Raw genomic sequence first — 19,266 nt, forward strand, 5'->3', positions numbered from 1 at the left:
AATATGAATAAGATGCCTGTCACCCTTTCCTTTAGACACAGGATTATGAGATATTTTTCATAACATTTTTAGATTGCTATGATATTTCTAACAAAACAAAAAATAAGTCGAGCAGGCCTACAGTATCTCAAATCATTGGTCCATATTGAAGCGTCAGTAGATGAAGACCTCTTTTCTGGAGAGTAATCTATGCAAGTGTCTGTCACTGCTGGTGGAGTGGGAGTAGGAGTGGCTGAGGAGCTGGCACCCTGCTTTGCATGAATCGTGGAATCTAGTAGCTGCAGCTGAGATATTTCCTGTCAGCCGCACAGACAGAGAGAGCCGAGGGCGGAGAAGAGGGATGGCAGAAAACAGCTCCGAAACAAGCGGCTCCGTTTATCGGAGATGTTTGGCCCATTCCTCGGCAGAGAAGAACATTTCATCCGGTGTCGGGGCATCGAAATGGATTCGCCTGAACGTTGGGGGAACGTATTTTTTAACAACAAGACAGACGCTGTGTCGAGATCCAAAATCATTTCTGTACAGACTGAGCCAAGCTGACCCCGAGCTCGACTCCGATAAGGTAAATGCTAAGCTAGTCGAGCAAGTTAGCTTGCTAGTCGGAAGCGCAGTAGCTCCAGTTTTTTAAAAATTTTTTTGCCAAACTGGCTAGTAATCGCTCGGTCCAGTGTTGGCCGAGCGGGGTGGGTATCAGTTACTCTTGCTGACTTGCGTAGTCACTCTTTCAGCTCTGTTAAAGATGCTGTTATGTGTCTTAGGTAGTCACTTAACGCTAGCTTTCATTCTTTATAGCTAGCTAGCCTTAACCTGCTAAGCTAGCTAGATTCCGACAGTCACACCACATGACACGAGCTTGCTAGCTTGTTGTGTGTAATGTTGCTGTAGATCGTATACGTAACGTTACAGTGCTTAAAAAGTGAGTGTGCCTGGGCTTATAATGACACAATTTATCTAGAGTGGTAATTCAGCGGAATCGTCTAGTAGTCTAGTATTTTAACTGCAGCTTTCCTAGTGAAAACAGCAAGTTGCCACAGTAGTTGCAAACTTTCCCCATCCAAGGCCATTGCATTGCGTTGCACTCATCAAGGTATCAAATGTCAGCTAAGTGATAACAAAGTAATCTGCCCTGTCCAGTGTTCATATACAACTGTTCGATTTTTCTTGTAAACTTACCAAATAATCTATACATATGACTTAATAGTAAACTAACCTAATTATCTGTGTTTTTTTTTTTTCTTTGGGTGGTCTGTCACTTTCTACACGATGAGTGCAATGATTGTCCCCTAGCCCCGCTGGTTCTGCTTGGTCTGCAATAATCAGCCTGTGTGGTGTAGATCTCCTAATGAGTGCACAAGTCATTGCCAAGTGGGGTGAGGTGCTGACAACCAAGAGCAAGGGATGATGTCACTCATCTCCCTGAATGGCTTCATTGGGCGAGAATCAGGCGCCTCTCTGTTTGTCCATCTGCCAGTAACAGCAGTGTGTGCTTTAAGTCCCCCAGCACTGTCAAGTGTCCATGTATTAGAGTCTGTACAGATACTGTGGCGTGCTGTTTTGCTCCATTTTTACTGCTCCATTATTATTCATTGTTCTCATCCACTTACACATTTTAATCTTCACCCCTACCCCCCCTTATACCCAGCGGAGGCCTTGTTTCCTTTCATATTTTCATGCAAATATCTTAATCTTTGAATAATCAGCTTGTTTTTTGTCCTGCCATGAGCAACTGATCAGCCTATCTCAATCCCTTGTCTTAAGTGCATGTCAGACTCCCAAGCCATTACCATACCTCTTTGCTGCAGCTGACTCAAGACAGCTCTCAATATAGGACAGGGTATCGTTTTACTTTAACCACTTGCAGTCAAACTATATATGCTTACATGATTTTATCTCGCATGTGAATGACAGTCAAGAGGGCCTATTCTTTCTGTCACCTCGCACAACTCTGTACATGAACAGGAAGCCCAGAAGATTGATGGCTTTCTGAAGTGCTCTGTTTTTGGCGAATGCAGTATTGTGTTTCCCAGCCAAGGAAATGAGTGGTTCAGTTCTCAGTCACGCAGGCTGACGTGCTTCAGTAGGACTCTTGAGGAGAACTGCATTATTCATGTTGTTGACTGGAGCCTGTTTTGCACATTGGGGTAGACCAGGGAGAAAGTGGAGGGAGTGCACTCATATGCGCAGCCAGCCATCACAGCTGACAGTCACTTTTTTTTTATAAATAAGTATCTATATAAGTCTATTTTTTTTAAATTGTCTGTCTCAAAGTTGACAAACGCCCCTGTCTGTGACCATGTTGGTGTGGTATTGTCATTATTCTGAATATTTGATGAAGCGTTTTGTTGGCCTACATTGACTAATTCACGTCATGAGTGTCTTAAGAGGATATCGCTGTCAAATAATTGTCAATGGTTCAATCAACGAACTGAGAGATGCACATCGATGGACGCCCATCCTTCTCGTTAATGTGTAATGGCGGACTACTCCTCTCAAACAACTCAGCACCACTCAAGCGGAGATCCAGCTTTCTGGTTTTGAGAGCTGCATCAATTTTTCAAGCATTCCATCACATAGAATTCTTGTTCCTTTCACATCTGATTTTTTTTTTTCATATTCATCTCCCATTTGCTGGCTGAGAAGGTTCTCTCGTGTGTGCGAGAAATATGGCCGCATTTAATGCCGGGTTCACGTTGTATGTCATGCCTGAGCGCACTGTGGGAGGCAACGTAAATATTTAACGGTGACATCATCATCTCCTCCGCTGCCTCCACGCAGTCAGTGCTCAATGCAACGCTGCAGAGTTCCACTGGCAGATCAGGTGCAAATTTAAACCGCTCCAGCCCGACTCTGTTGCCTATACCAGCACAAGGCCACTTCATTCACAAAAGCCAGCCACGCACAATTGATTAAAGCCTTGTGCTGAAATGAACCTAAATGTCGCAGGCTGGAACTCCCCCATGACTGAGTTTTAAACAGAGTAAATATTTTACACTAAGCTCCTCTCTCCTCTGTGATTCGCATTGCTGCTTTCTACCTAAAGCTCCGGGTGGCAGTGATTTCCCGCTCGCCAGCGTGGCCGAGCAACTCTTAACTGTGCCGTCTCACCATGACAGGGAAGCTTTTAGGGGGTCATCTAAAAGGAGTTGTTCATTTAGTGCCTGAAACATTCCCCCGTCATAAATTGTTCAGCTAAATGCACCGGTGGCGTTGCCTTTGCGAAATCATGTATGCTTAGAAAATGCTGAAAAGACGAGAGATGACCCCCCTCCCACCACCACCACCAACCCAGAGGAAAGGTCAAGCTTGACAGTAAAATCAGGCACTAAAACGACAGTGTTAAATATTTTGAAATACGAGATAGTTTCACATAATGCAGCCTTGATGTGATGCGTGTATTATTTAGAGGATGAAGCCCTATTTGACTATGCCATTACTACTTGTACTCCAGAGGGACTTTGGCTCCTGCTCTACAAGGATCAGACTTCCACTTGGCTTGGCTAAGTAGTTACAGTCATGTGACTCAGAAGATCTACCGCAACATCTTTAAGCCCTGTTTCCGCAGGGCGCTTGTATTCTGGCTCAGCTGAAGTGAAGGCGTCCAGCGTTAATAAGGCTTTCATTCTTTTTATTCTTGGCCTGAGCAAATTTGTGGATTGGAACGGTTTCACATGACAAGCTAGCCTATTATTAGAGAGGATATATGAAATTTAGCAGTGAATACAATTAAGCCAGCCTGCTCGTTTTGTGTGTTTAGTGAAATTAGGGATCCCTCCACACCTGCCAAGCATGAAACGGTGCAATGCTGCAATGAGAAGTCTTAGTGTGCGCACTTTGTGGTAGTCAGAATCCAACATGTGATAATTTGTAATGATTTGATGAATAACAGATAGACTTGCAGCGTTCATGTGTCTAAAAAGCCTTATTGGACTTCCATGTGCTTGAAGGGTGGGCCACTGTGGTATTTCCTGTGGGAGGATATGTATTGTGTGTAGGAGAAGAACGATTAGGTTATACAGTAAGCTTTCCTCTTTGTGAAGTCCACCCTTCTAATTAGACCGTTTACCGTCATTTTAAGTCTACAGTTATCTTCAGTCTGTTCATGATTGGGCCTACTTTGATCCATGTCAGAGCTGAAGAATTTGCCAGTTATTCTGTTAATGGTGTTTGTCCCAGTGATCTGTGATGAGAACCATACAACACCATGTTGCCCTGAACTAACCTCATCTGGTGGTTATTGTAGGTTGTGTTTACACTTGTTTCAGTGTGGGTTTTTTTTGTTTGTTTGTTTTTTCATTTTATTTTTTGGGTCATTTGATCATGCCAGGATGCATTAAGTGATGGGGCTTGGATTTACAAAAGCAGGCATTTGCTCACAATCCGATCAAAATTCATCTACAGCAACAATACACAATAGGACCAGTGTAACATGAACGTGTGTGTGTGTGTGTTTGGGGGGGGTGCAGACGCATTAAATTTAATACGGCCACAGGATATGCATAACAGGCATTTTTAAACGTGTTTGGACGCACATGTAGTCTCACAAAATCCAGTCTTTATGGTCTGATCTCAAGTCGCATTGAAAACACAAATGTAACAAACCAAACTTTGTGCAGCCCAAGACATTTCAGAGTGCCTGAATTTGGCAGTTTAGCCTATACAGTTGGTATTCCCACCACAATAACACGGCCGCAACCATCCGTCTCTTCAAGTTTAGTGCCCCCCTTTTTGTCCCATATAGATCTAGCATTTCTGCTTCATTAATATGGACCCATAATGTCGGCGGACAAAGTTTGAGGATACTTTCAACTTAAGTTAGGCCTGCTCTGTGATTAGCATGTCATTGAATATTGCACAGTCACTTTTTGTTAACTTTTAATATCTTCACGACCATGAAACACGTCTCATGGATAAACTGGATTCAAGCAAACCATCATGCTATTGCTCAGAGATGGTGCACTTTCATAGGTGTGTTTACCTCTGCACTTAAAGCTTCCTAATTCAGTAACCTTCCTCCTCCTGATTCTTCAGCTTGCCTCCTTGTCTCCTCTCCTGCCTGTCTACTGTATTTCCCTGTGGTCTCTTCCTATTCCCTCACTCGTGCTCGTTGTCCCCACCCCTCTGTTTGTTCCCCGGTGCTCCCCAGCCGGGGCCCCCAGAGACACAGTCTCTTGTTTTTAATTACAACACTGTCCCCTTTGTGTGTTTGGGTCCACATCAATCACAAGCCAGTGCCCCCTGTAATCAGCTCTCTCTCTCTCTCTATAAACTGGGTCACTGTCACCCCAAGTGGGAAGACTCCCCCATAGCTCCATGTGCACCCAGAGGACCAGTGAACCGAGGGGGTTCCAGCTTTGGACTCAGAACAATAGGTTGACTCGCTTTCAAGTTTACAGAAACACAGTTACACACAGTTTTTAGGCTTTTTACTTTAGGGTTTTAACCGATGTGGGTTTTGGAAGGCCGATACCAGTACTGATATTTTTGTATTTAAGCTTCCGATTTTGTGCCGATATTCACTTTCTTTAAATTTGACCATTTTCTTGTCCCAAAATTACAAGTATTCATTGTTTACATTAAGCATTTTATTCTTGGCAGTTCGGAAAAGCCTCTGAAACAACATTTGACATGGTTGACCCATGCCATCTATTCAGTAGTGGGCGAACTCTGGGAACATTACTGCCGTTAAATGAAGAATTAGGCAAATTTACAGAAAACATTATGTAACAATTAAATGAAAATGCTAAATATGCAAAGAAAATCAAATTCCATAGGTTTTATACTCTTTATGTAGCTGAGGGAATATCCATATCCGATATTTAATAAAGGGCCAATATCTGCGCTATCGATCTAATGCTGGTTTACATGTCTACAGTGAGCTAATGAGAGACTTTTCGAGCAACTTGGCATGCTTGGGACGTCATACTTCAATCATAGCTCTTCTCGTGAATGCTCATCATTGAACATTGTTGCAAACATGACTGGGTTCGAATTCAAAACTTTGGTGAAACCAGGGTTTGTTCTAAGGCCAATGCATCATGTAGTTGTTTTAGTTTATGTTGCAGTTGAATGTTTCTAGGTTTAGTCGGGAGTCTAGCAGCAGTGACCAGAGTCCATTCTTTGTCCAAGAGGGAGAGCGAAGAGGGGCAGAGCGTGGCGAGATCAGTAGAAATGACTCGCTACTATTGGAAGTCCTCGACTCAGAAAAAATGACTCGTTTTTTAGGAGCTAGAGGAGCAACCGCCAATCAGAAATCATCGCTCTGTGGCTGAATGTTGGTGATGATACAAGCATGTTAAATCAGGAAAGTTCTTGCTTGTAGAAATACAGTAGATGTTTTAGTTGAAACATAAATTCATTAGTGAATTGTATTTTTCAAGTTACTATTCATACACGGCAAAATGTGTGGTAAAATCGGAAGAAAATCAGACAGTAGCAGCTGAACCCCTCTTTGTGGAAATTAACTGTTATGTAGGATGTGGTTTGATGTGACCTGTGTAGCTGTGGCCTTGTCTGTATCCTCCATGTACGCCCACCTGTACTTGTGCTTAAACTTCAATGACTGCAGAAATGTAAGAACTGACACATGGCAATAAGACTAGAATAGAACTCCATTGGGCTCCTGTGGGGTATTTTTGCCATGGAAAGGAGGTCAGCCAGCCAAGAGGGTTCAGAGATTCATTACAAAAGAAAATGCACTGGGACCTTTTCTCATTATTAGAAAGATTAATGGCTTCTGAGTTGAAGGCCCATCAATCCCTGGACTTGTGAAGGGGAGCTAGCTATGAATGTGCAGGTCTGTTCGTCAGTGAAGACTTGGCAGTGTGTTTGATTGTGGTCATGGCCTGGAAAGTATGAAAATAATGCTTGTGTTCTTGTGTAAATAATGTTGGGGAAGCTGCAATGACTAGCAGGCCTGCTAATTTGTCTAGATTGGTCCTGAGGCCATATGATGAACTGATGCAAACTCACACATCCTGTTGCATTTGTGGATTTGCATAAAATTTGCTTGGGGTTTTTTCCTTCCTGCTGAGTGTTTGTGAATGTGATCTACTCTTAACCCTCCAGACATCAGATGAAACTTTGATCTTCTAGCCTTTGGCCATGTTAAACACAAGTGTTTTTTTACTGAACTGGTGTTGGCTGCAGTTGTTCGACAACTTTCACAAACTGAATTTCTCATGGGCTGAGCTAACTATGTAACGCAGATCAGACTGGACTAATTGTTAGTTGTACGCCAAGGTAGCAGCGCTTCCTTCTGGTCCCCTCGGTGGATTCAGCCTGCTGTTCCAAATCTCTTTCTGTTCTGCTCTAATTGTTTTAACCTCCTTTTCCCCCACGAGACAAAGACCTTCTAATCACAGTACTTACAGAAATAGGGGAATACCCAGTGGTTGTGAAGGAATGAGGATCAAACCCAAGGCCTGTGGGAATAGGGAAGTGATATTCCAAAGCTATTGTGTGTGTGTGTGTGTGTGTGTGTGTGTGTGTCTTCTCAACCCATGTAGAGATTATCAGCACAGGAGCTGACCTCATAATTCTTTGGTGTTTGGTTTTACTCATTATGTTTGACAAAGGTAGAGGCCTATCCATTGATTGTCTTATCTTAAATTCAATGTTTCCTAGTCTAACCATACATAGTTAAGAATTCTATTAACCTCATCCTCCTTTTTCCTCTGCTTTCCAGGATGAAACTGGTGCCTATCTCATAGACAGAGACCCCACGTACTTTGGGCCAGTGCTGAACTACTTGAGGCACGGCAAACTGGTGCTCAACAGGGACTTGGCAGAGGAAGGTAATGTTCTCCATGGGATATGACATGAAGATTAGGGATGTTCCCGAATCCGAATGCCATATTCTGCAAAGCATGAAAAATTGTTTTCATTTTTGTTACTTCGACATTTTTTTCAGTTTTATTCAGATGTTTTAATAGTATGCCTTTAGTCGTGATGAAAACGTATTCAACTGAAAATAACTTGACTGGCTTTTTTCTCAGTTGAACTCAGAAGAGAGAGGAGCGGCATTTGAGTTCCTCATTCAGTCTGCTTGTGTTGTTACTGCCTGTCACACACATACACTGCCGAAATTGAGAGAGAGAAAAAGAGTTGCTTGTTTGTACATTTTTTGATACTAATTTAGTATTAGTGAGGCCAATTATTTGCTTGTTCTTGTCCTGGCACGTCTGCTTGGCTGATACCGTCTTTTGCGAGGGAGAGTTGATTTGACTGGGAGTGGAGGAAGACTCTCTGTCCTCTTGAGTCTGTTCAGTACAGCGGGATGCTGTGTCTCCCGATTGATCAACACTACTGGTCTTCACAAAATACAACTCGGAGAAATTTGAGTAGAGGCACAGTAGTCAAAGATATATTACTCGTAGAGAAGCTTTTGATTTTTTTGGTTTTCTTTTCATTTGTAGCAGAATATGCAGATTAAACAAAAAGTAGAGGTAAAATTAAAGAATTTCAAAAAAGAGGTTGACACAAAGATATACTATAAACACCACATACATATCATAGTTTCTCCGTACACCCCTTATGTGAATGCCATGGTGTTCAGCCAAGCCTGATCTGTAGCAGTTGCAGGCTCACTCAGCCTGAAACGCTTGATTTTTTTCTCTTCTGTTTTTCACTTTTTTAGGGGTGCTAGAAGAAGCAGAATTCTACAACATTACATCATTAATAAAGCTCATCAAGGACAAGATCAGGGAACGTGACTGCAAAACATCACAGGTGTGTACAATTCTTCCAGTGACACTCTACCTAGCTAGATTTCTCATCAAATTTAATATTATTGTATTTTTTTTTTCCACCCCTTTTCATCCCTCTTCCCCCCCCCCCCCCCTCTCCCAGGCTCCAGTGAAGCATGTGTACCGGGTGCTGCAGTGCCAGGAGGAGGAGCTGACGCAGATGGTGTCCACCATGTCCGACGGCTGGAAGTTTGAACAGGTAAAGCTCTTCCCGCAGAGTCACAGCAGCGATCCTCCTTTCATGTGCTTCACGCACCCCGCTATCCTCACATTGACCAGACAATCCAATCCTCAATATTGGAAATGAAAAAAAAATAAATCCATGTCCGCATACATGATCCGGGCATCCCTTCTGTGCTCTGATTGGTTGTTGCAGCTTGTCAGTATAGGTTACGGGCGGGCCCACCAGTCAGAGTTTCTGCTGATTGTGTCAAGGGAGGTGAAGGGAGAGGAGTCTGCTTTGCCAAACAACAGCGGAGAGGTGTGTCCCACAAATTTCTGTCCCCGGGCTGGTCACTGCATGGTCCCCATGTTGTCCATACACACACCCCGTTGGCCATCCTATGTCCCGACTTGACACATAGCTGTTGGCCTTTTTTGAGTTGATTCCTTTCAGTGTTCATTTGTACTGCTTGTTCACCAATGAGGCTAAGAGAACATGACACCTTTTTTCTTGTCTGTGATTGTTTTTTTGTTTTGTTTTTTCCATTCATTCCCCATCCACAATTTGTTGTAGCTTGTCAGCAACTGTCTTTGTTTTGCTTTGATGTAGCCACTTGGCTATTTTGGGGGCTATGCTGCAATATACTGCTGGTTGTTTTAGAGGTAAAAGTGTAGGAGGTCTCTTAAGTTGTTTTATCTTCCCAGCAGGCACTTAACCTAGAAATACAAATAGATTCAAACATTAAAGTATGAATTATCCAAGTTTACAATACTGAGTTTTACATGAGGTTTTGTCCTCAGTCAAAACCACCAAGGGATTATTTCTCTTGATGGGAAGGCACGCTCATTTGGGTGTTGGGGTGGTTTTGTGTGTGTGTGTGTGTGTGTGTGTGTGTGTGTGTGTGTGTGTGTGAGAATGAATCTCCCCTCAAGAGATGAGGGGAGATCACTGGATCTCCCATCAGGGCTGAAATCTCACTAATCTCCTTATACAGGTCAGATGGGAAACCCCTAGAAACACTCCCTTATGCAAAGCTTAAAGCTCAGTAGCCGGCCCAGGGGAGTCATCTGGGGAGACGAGCTCAGCTGACCTACTGCCTCGCTTTCAGGGCCACTAATGGCACCGCTGCCTTCAGGACTCCATAATTATAGTCCATTTGTTTTGAGGGTGTGTCATGGTCTCTGGTCATTGAAGGTTATTATTTTAAAGCTGAGACATCGAGGGTCTTTTAGATTTGGTGCATGTTGAGCCATCAGCATTGTGGAGAGTAGAGTCCTTGGTAGCTAGTTTACATTATTTGGTCTTTTTGCTGCATTGACTGCTAATGTGAGATCTCTCGACAACAACAAGTCTTCGGCAGAAGCGGCTAATGAGGCGGTGCGTGTCTGAACATGCACACCTGGGTGCAGACAGTATACATGTAGCCTGCAGTGTACACACACTTAACACACAGAGTTAAAAGGAGTCGATCCGGAAGAGGCATTGCTCTGTTTTTCTAACAGTGTTTTTCAAGGTGTGCATGCTGTTTTTGTTTTTTTTGTTTTTTTAAAGATCTTGTCCCTTTATAATTTTTCCTCTTATATTGTTTTATTTGTGTCCTTTTGTGAATAAGACATTTTAGCAGGAACAGGAACATTAGAAGTTGCAATGATTGTCTTAGAGATCCGTTTAAAAATGCTGTGTAGGATTTTCTCATTGGTGTATTCCTTAGGAAAAGGGTTGGCATGACTAACGCCTTGTAATGCTAGGGGGAAAAAGTGACTCGCTGTTACAAGCAGCAGCCACAGTGATGTTTTCATTTGGTTGAATTTGGGGCTTCTCACCCTCTATTCCCTGTAAAGTCTTGACAAAACCCTTCTGGTAGTCTGGTAAGTTATGCAGCAGAAGCAGGAGGGAGCGGACATCATGAAATACGCTGATAGAAAGCAGCTCACAGGGACAGTAGAACAGTGCAGATAGTATTGATGACAATTCATTTGACAATAGAAGCATGAGAGAAAATCCTACACGCACTGTCTAGTAGTGTCATGGTACTAACAATCAAATCTCTTCATAGTCACGGAGCTAAAAAATGACACTCTTGTTTATAAGACTGGGAGTGAGCTACTTAGTGGTTTGCTCCACCTTGACTTTATTCACTATTAAGGAGACAGTTTCCAATACTTCATTGCATCACAACAATTCACTGACAACAAGCTTGGTTCCATCAAATCAAACCCACTGTTCCCCATTTTGATTTTTCAACTAGCATGTTTGCTCCCTGTGGTTGAGTCCATGCACTTGTATTCTCTTAGTGACTGACTACTGATATCTTTTGCTGTCCTTTTGTGTATTTTAGCTGTTTCTTTCTAACAATCATTAACTTCTTATTGTGGATCTCACATTACCATATTTTATTTCTTGGTAATTGCCTTCATAATATCCCATCTGTTCACCCATTTCTCTTTTTTACTGTTTTTTTCCCCTTAATCTTTATGAATCCTAACACATCCCTGTTTTTATTTTGGATTTCCATGCTGGCATGTCTGCAGGTCCTGAAAGGATTTAAGAATAATGTCTAAATTGTATTTTAGAAATTTAAGGCTGTAGAAAGTGTTTAAATGCAGGTAAATGTAGCTTTTAAGTCTTAAATTGTTTTAAAGGTCCTAAAACATGTTCTCTTGGTGTGCTGCTTTTCTAGTTTGAAATTTCATAGTGTGAGTCATAAAGACCGATACTTGGAAAGGTCTGTTTTTCATATTGACGTTTATTTCACTGGTGAAATTTGTCATATATTTCATCATAAATGCCGTTAAAATATATCAAAAAGTCTTAAATTTAACTTGCTGCAACCTGCAGACACTCTGCATCTCCTGTTTGGTTGTCAACCTCTTACACATTGCTTTAAATTTCCGTTAAACTTCCTCCCTCTTCTGTTTTCCACCATGAGCTGCCCAACTTGTGTCTTCATGTTGCCTGTCCAAGGCTAATCCTTCCTCTGTGCTGTGCTCTCTCGTCTCTGTAGCTGGTCAGCATAGGCTCCTCTTACAACTACGGAAACGAGGACCAAGCCGAGTTCCTGTGTGTAGTCTCCAAGGAGCTGCACAACCAATCATACGGGACAAACAGTGAGCCCAGTGAGAAGGCCAAGGTGAGTGTGTGTGCGTCTGTGTGTACACGAGTGGCAAGGCTGGTTGAAAATCCATCCATAGCAAACATCTGTGAATGACGGTCTGTGTTGGGTGTTTTTAAATGCACAGCGTTGATGAACTTTTCCCCACGGGACTATGATAAGTACCGCTGGTTTATTGATGAGGAACCTCTATGAAGGAGCGCATTGTGACTGCTGCAGTTAAACTAGACTCTGCCTTTTATAACCTGTATTGATCAGAGGAAATTATTTGAACTCTAAAATGAGTCTGTGTTTGTCATAGGGCTGGGCAGTATGGTTTAAATCAATATCATGATAATGGAATTAATTTTTTTCAATATCGATATATATATATATATATATGACGATATGGCTCATGTATGCAAAATCACACGTTAAATAATCAAATCAATGTTCATCCCATTGAACCAAAAGGTAATGTTAGGTGTGATGTCAAACAAAACTGAAATTTTAAAATAATATTCCTAAAAATGTTTACTCATTTTGTCTGAGTTTTTAAATAGAATTTACTTATCATCGATGTAGACAGCTATGATTTATCAAAGATGATAAACGATAATATTGAGTTATCGCCCTGCCCTAGTTTGTCAGTTAAGTATTCGAAACGATTGTAGTGAAGCAAAGGTTGATCATTTAATTTTGTCAGTTGAGGACATTTAAGTAAAGGACATTTTCACAGCCAACAACACTCACCCATTTGGATTTAGGCAGGAAAAGAACAACTGTTATTTTGATGTTGACTGTCAAAGACCACGCAAGGGGTCTAATAGCATTAACCCAGCTTTAAGATTTATGTCATGTTAGATTTGACCTGAAATGGAAAAAGTCTAAACATTGTAATCCGTGCTGTGGGGGTGGAGGGGGGGGGGGGACCATGAGAGCACAGGTCTGCGGATTAGTGGGACTATTAGCAAGGACTGTGGTTCTCTCAAGGGCTTTGGGAGCAAAGCAGGAGGCGCACCCTTAGGAATTAAAACTCCCATCAGCACGGACCCATGGGGGCTCGCTCCTCATCCGCCGCAACACACTGAGCAACCTTTATCCACTCGCCTATTGAATGATTTCAATGGTTGAGATTAAGATTTAAGCACTATTTGTGCGTCTTTTAAGCAGATCACTCATTGTTTTTGTACATTATTATTATTATTATTATTATTACATGAATAAAAAACATTCAGAGGCTATTTTGTGATACTTTTCAAGGGAACCGTATAAGGACTGGGTTTTTCTAGATGACTGATTGCGGTGCCTTACTCAATATACAATTGTTTGAGATCTAAAATGCTTAGTAATTATTCAGAATAGGCCTATTTTATTTATTTAGTCCTATTTAGACAAGTACATGTAGATGTATTGCGCTTGATGAAATGAGCTTGGTAGAAAGGTGCCTTTGGATAACTTTTGTATTTATTTTTTTTTGTATGTGGTGTTCTGTGTAATTGGGTATGTGTATGTTCATTTCACCCCTGTCAAAGTCCAATGAAGAGTAGTAATAGTGGGAAGGGTGTGTCTGATACTCAGTCGAGTCTTCATTGGACTGTTTGCATAGAGAGATTAAATGTTAGTCGTTAAGTAATGTGAATCCCCTCTGATCGTAACCCGTTAGTTTTATTTTTCTCCTTATTCTCCTTTCTAACATTTACACCTCCATTCATTTCCATTCTTTTAAGACATGCCTTTCTTGTCTTCTTCTGTGCCGTCTGCATGCTGCATGTTGCTCAGAGCGAGGACGAAGAGACGGATTATGAAATGAATGACTCTGATTAGGGTTGAGCACTTATGACTCAATGGTGAGCGCTCAACTGCTCTCTTAGTCCCTCCACCGCACCTCCTTAGTTTCTCCTCGTCCTCCCTTTCCATCCCTCTTTGACCCAATTTATGCTACTGAGGGCTTTTTCACGTTCGTTTTCAAAGACGCCTTTAGTCGAAAAGATGTTTTTACACGTTTTGAATCGAGCTTTGGCCTGCCACCTCCAGAGGTTACAAGCCAAAGCTGGATCAAAAGCCTGATGCTGCCTGCTTAGACCGGTCAAACTATTTCCCTTCAGGTAAAGCTCTCTTTGAAACCAGATGGGAAAAGCTCCATTCTGTCAGTAGTGTAAATAGGACCTTTTGTTACTATTGTCATGCTCACAACCTTGGTCAATGGAGGGCATCCTGTATCGTCAGCTGCTGCACTTTGACTTATTGTCCTCCACTCAATGAAATGACGGGGATTTAGCTGCGTCCGTCCCTCTGTCAAACGTGATATCTTACACACCACTGATCTAATTTTGACTTAGATGGATGATGCATCTTTGCACTGTTTGCTCAGTTAAAAATTAGATTGCCCTATAATTAATTAAAGGCGCTATAGTTAAAGGTCAAACTTTTAACTCTAACATTAAGGCATTATAAAAAGGCACTATAATTAAAAGGCAAGTTTATTTATATAGCACATTTCACACACAAAGGCAATTCAAAGTGCTTTACACAAGGTATGTAAGACATTAGATAAGAAATACAGCTAAAAACAAAAAGAGATTATAAAGCGTATAAGAAGAGGGTATAAATAAAGAATTAAAATGCATAAAAGAGAATAAAGATCAAGTTTCAGTCAAAATTTCTAACTTTGAAAGGCTCCAGCTCTGACACCACAAGTCCGATTGATACAAAACATGCAACACAAATACAGCTGTCTTGACAAATTACACTGATTTGCCTAATAGGGGCACTGTGATTACAGGTCCAAATTTTTAACTCGGTAACACGATATCTCAGACACCATTGGTCCGATTTTGACAAAACATAGAGGGATGATGCATTTTGGTGCTGTGTTCTAGCATTTAAAAACATTAGGTGTCTGAGATTTGATGCGAGACACCACACAAATGACTCCACAGATAAAGACCATACTATATACCGTACCAGCATTGCTTAACATAGTTTTAAATGATTAGCCCAAGCAATGACGGCATCATGCATGACTGGGTGCGACATGTTTATGTTGCCTTGTTTTGATCCTTGGGTCAAACTAATGAGATTAGTTTCGCCCTTCATCTCTTTGGGATTTCAGACTCGGCCGAAGCGTCATGGTTAGTTGTAGCTTTTATCGCCGTGCCTTTCCGGTACCAAGGTTGACCGCACCTGCCAAGGTTCCCTTTGTGAACCGACCCTGACGTCGCTCTACAAGCACGCGCTCCTAGTTTGTAGCACAGCAGATTTATTTTCCTCCCTCATGTTAGCATTTCCTTTTTCTCCCCTCACTCCACTCAGTGTGTGTTTCAGCCTGCATGTAGAGTAAATGCAAGTGTGCTGCTGGCTGAGAGAGTTAGCACTGCTGAAGTGTTGTAGGGCTTACAGAGCATGTGGTACGTTGTGTTTTTGTTCCTTATGCCATTAAGCCTCTTCTGTCTCTGCAGATTCTCCAGGAAAGGGGTTCCCGGATGTGAAGAGGACTCAGTATTACGAGCTCCAGGTGTTACGATGCAAACATATCATCTTTGTGGAAGAACGTTTGGCACAATGGAGATTGAAAGGGGGGTGTACATTTGTTTTGTGTTTTCCCTCCATTTTTTTTTTATTTCTTGATGTAAATAAGTCTGTTTACTGACTTTTTTGTGCCTGTACGTTTAAACTGGACCTTTTTGAATTAGCGGCAAGATTTTTGGTTTTTCCAACTAAAAGTAAGGAATTGTAATCTTCAAATGTTTTATGCTACAAAATCTGGCCATCATCATACAAGGCCAATGATTCACTCAGGGTCTTCTATTGAGTTCCTTCTTATATCCTCCAACTCAAGGGTCTTGTAAGGGATCATTATGGTCTTTATAACTCAAAGTATCAAACTTACAAAAAATCTTCATTATTTAGATGAATTGAGATGTTAAGAAGGGAATTATGCATTTACTTAGCACATGTTAAGAGTTGGGCCATTTAATGTGAGATGCGCCCCAAAAACGAATTGAGAGAATGTTATTCCAAAGATCTTGGACAGTTGAACTGAGATTTGTGAACATGATGAACTGTATCCCAAAAATAGAAACTACAACTAAGGCTTTGTACACACTTGCACATTTTTGTTAGCTACTTTTGGGGAAACATTTTAGTTTTTGTTTTTTTTTACTTTCCAGTTACTATTCACATTCACAATGAGCAACAAAACATTAAACATTCATCATCATAATGTCAACGAGGCAGGCAGGAACTGAGAATCGTTACCCATATGAATCTTTCCTTGCCATTTACCAAAATTAAAATTTCACGTGCCCTAAAAAGTGAGTGATTTTGGTTTTATAGTTAAAAGGACATTAAGTAATTTATGACTTTTATCAACGACGAATTGCGGAAACATCGACAGGTCTCTGGCACAGCTTAAGGTGGAAATAAAAATATAAAGAAATAAATCGAAGTCACATTTTCATATGGAACGAGTAAGCTAGCTAATTAGAGATTTAGTAGAAAAGTCTAGTTGAAGAGGTAATATATCACCATCCAAAAAATTACCTGGCAAAGAAATGGTTGAGTCATTGGTATTGATCAACAGCCCCATCACACCCTCGCAGATTTGGCCACTTTGTGCTATGGGACAGGAAAAATCTTACTTAATGCATTTAAATAAATTAGATCAATTTATATATTCTCAGAGATGAACTAGGAACCTTAATGCAAAGTTTCTCTAGCCTACATGATGCAAGGTAACGATTCATAATGTTCCTTGTTCACAAACTCCACTAAAACCTTTTCAATTGTTTTCAAAACATTTCCAAATCCAGGTTCAGTGAGGATTTTGCAGCTCCTGGAAATGTGGATTTGACAATTTTAAAGAGCTGAAATATTGTTCTCAGAATGTTTTAAAGCACAAGTGTATTTGAGGTCAGGAGAGATTTTCTGAAGCTGTATTAGCAATTCATTCATTTCATTTGACAATGAAAATGACTGTAGCCACTGTGGTTTCTTATCTATAGTCACTTGATAACATCGCAGTTTAGTCTCGACTCTTCCTCATGTTCATAAATCTAGAGTGAACTGTCAAAAATCAAAGGAGTTTCAAATGTGAATTCTGTTTTCGGGGTGATTTTCCGTTTAACATCAGTGTCCTGTGACGAGGGCCTGGACTTCTTCCTGTTGAATCAAGCAGTCAGGAAAAAAAAAAAAATCCTGAGAGACAATGTCGTCTTTGTTTTCTCACTGACTTCTGAGTTTTCCTAACCTGATTTATTTTGTATGTTGAGGGAACATCTTGTTTGATTAAGGGTTTTTTGAGGGAAAATATTTTGGTGTGGGAGGTTTGGGGATTGGAACTGTGTTTGAAGGCGATGGTGAAGGAATATCTGTTCATATCCTTTTTTTTTTTTTTTTTTTTTTTTTTTTTTTTTTTTTTTGATGTAAATAATCCAAGTCCAATATTAATATTTAACTCTTAAAAACTGCACGTTTTGTACACTGTATAGAAAAATGCAACTTCAAATAGAAGTTGTTTATACTGGATCTTTAAAAGCTAGAAAATCTTGACAATGTTAACTTCTGTTTTGCATTGTTTGTACAGGATTCTAGACCTATTGAGATTTCTAAGTTAGGATTGAACCGGTTGATGCTGAATATGGTGTCTTTCACTGAGAACATGCCTGGAACATCTTTTTGATATCCAATAACAAAGCTATACTTGGCTGGCTAAGAAGTTGACTGTTACATTTAAAAACAACAAAAAAAACAACAAAAAAACCCCCAAACAAATGTATTTTTTTCCTGCAGTGTGATAGATTCTTCTAAGCATTTTGAATTGTGTAGATTTCGTACACAGCGTTACAAGCACTACAGTGGGAATAACACTGTGCACAATGCTTATAAGCCTGTAATGTTGTTAATGTAAATACTGCATTTTAGAACACTTTTTTTATAGGAAGTTGTTTCAGGTTTGACGTGTGGTTTTGACTGGTTGGATATTTCATTCACAAATAATCATTTAGTGTTGCCTTTATTTTTTTTTCCCCAATGACCAAAATCCAATGTCTTATGTGTATTGTACACATTGATCTTAGTGTCAGGGAGGAGTGAACTTTTCTTATTGCTGGCACACTTTGTACATATACAGACTTGTTAACGACACACAAACCTCCATTTACTCACACCTACACGTATACACTTGACTAAAACACAATTTTATATTGTTGGCGACTAAAGTATGGATGCATGTTTTTGATATCTATACATATATATATATATATTATATATACACACACACACAAGGGCTTTTAAAGTGCAAAATCTGAGATCTGCAAAGAGGTTCAATCAAAATAGACTGGATTTCCTGCCAGAGCTAGGCTATGTTTACATTTGCTATAGTATTCTGAAGCCTTCCAATTATATACTGTGTCTTGCACTCCCTCACATACCTTAACATAGTCTGACTTGTTTGACTGCACCAATGGCAACTAGCACTCCCACTCCACACTGAACTGATATTCACGCAGACTTGTTAATGGATAAGATACTCTATTTCTAACAGCCTGTGCTTGAGCGTAGCAGACAATCTCGCTTTGTGACGGTAGTGATGCTCATTTTTAATACGGTGAAGTTTAGCTACGTCGGCTCAGAGGGGGAGGGTTTATTTTGGTCTCCTTTTGAGCCTTGCTGCAATGAGATTTTAAAGTGTTTTCTATTTGGTTTGCTTGATTCTGTTGTAACATCATTTGATATACTCCGGTCTAAGCCGTTTCACCCCTCCACATTACCTTTAATGCCCTTCCCAAGCAGGTTGTCTAGTTGAGCATTTGGCTTTGATAATCATTTCATGTGATGGATGAACTTATCAGACCTGTAGCCTAATACTTGTAAGTGCCCGGTGTATTTTAATAATGCATTCGATTCATAAACCACATCCCACTGTAATGCATGATTGAAGACGGTCACACTTGTAATCAGAGGGAATGAATGTGTCATTTTTCCTCAATCTAAGAATTATGTTGATGAATAAGGTTCTCATATCACTACATAAATCACTTCTAACTTCTATAACTGATCTTATGCAATGTTCAAAATGTACAAAACTAAGTATGATGTTAATGGGATAGATCTATATGGTCTTGCATAAGGTAAACCCAATAAAAAAATTGTCATTCATATTTGTGTGTGTAGAGTTCTTTTTCAGAAATATGTTTCAGGTCATATAAATGTCTTTATTAGATATATATCTAATCTGATAGTATATATCTAATCCAATATACTGG

At 40.5% G+C, this 19,266-nt stretch overlaps 1 protein-coding gene across 1 annotated transcript; it reads left to right on the forward strand.

Moving 5' to 3' along the window:
• Nucleotides 1–315: 315 nt before the first annotated feature.
• LOC139932838 (BTB/POZ domain-containing protein KCTD5) lies at nucleotides 316–17,432 on the forward strand. Its single transcript, XM_071926756.2, has 6 exons — nucleotides 316–562; nucleotides 7,685–7,793; nucleotides 8,636–8,727; nucleotides 8,848–8,943; nucleotides 11,912–12,037; nucleotides 15,460–17,432. The coding sequence occupies exons 1-6, from the start codon at nucleotides 341–343 to the stop codon at nucleotides 15,487–15,489; spliced, it is 675 nt and encodes a 224-aa protein (XP_071782857.1). The 5' UTR covers nucleotides 316–340; the 3' UTR covers nucleotides 15,490–17,432.
• Nucleotides 17,433–19,266: the final 1,834 nt, after the last annotated feature.

Source organism: Centroberyx gerrardi, chromosome 20 (genome assembly GCF_048128805.1).
Source record: "Centroberyx gerrardi isolate f3 chromosome 20, fCenGer3.hap1.cur.20231027, whole genome shotgun sequence".
Taxonomy (NCBI): Eukaryota; Metazoa; Chordata; class Actinopteri; order Beryciformes; family Berycidae; genus Centroberyx; species Centroberyx gerrardi.

What these genes read in the sequence shown, in the direction of transcription:
- LOC139932838 (XM_071926756.2), top strand. Translation starts at nt 341, where the DNA reads ATGGCAGAAAACAGCTCCGAAACAAGCGGCTCCGTTTATCGGAGATGT. An exon ending in CAGGGACTTGGCAGAGGAAG is followed by an intron (nt 7,794 to 8,635) that starts GTAATGTTCTCC and finishes TCACTTTTTTAG; the next exon opens with GGGTGCTAGAAGAAGCAGAA. An exon ending in ACGGCTGGAAGTTTGAACAG is followed by an intron (nt 8,944 to 11,911) that starts GTAAAGCTCTTC and finishes TCGTCTCTGTAG; the next exon opens with CTGGTCAGCATAGGCTCCTC.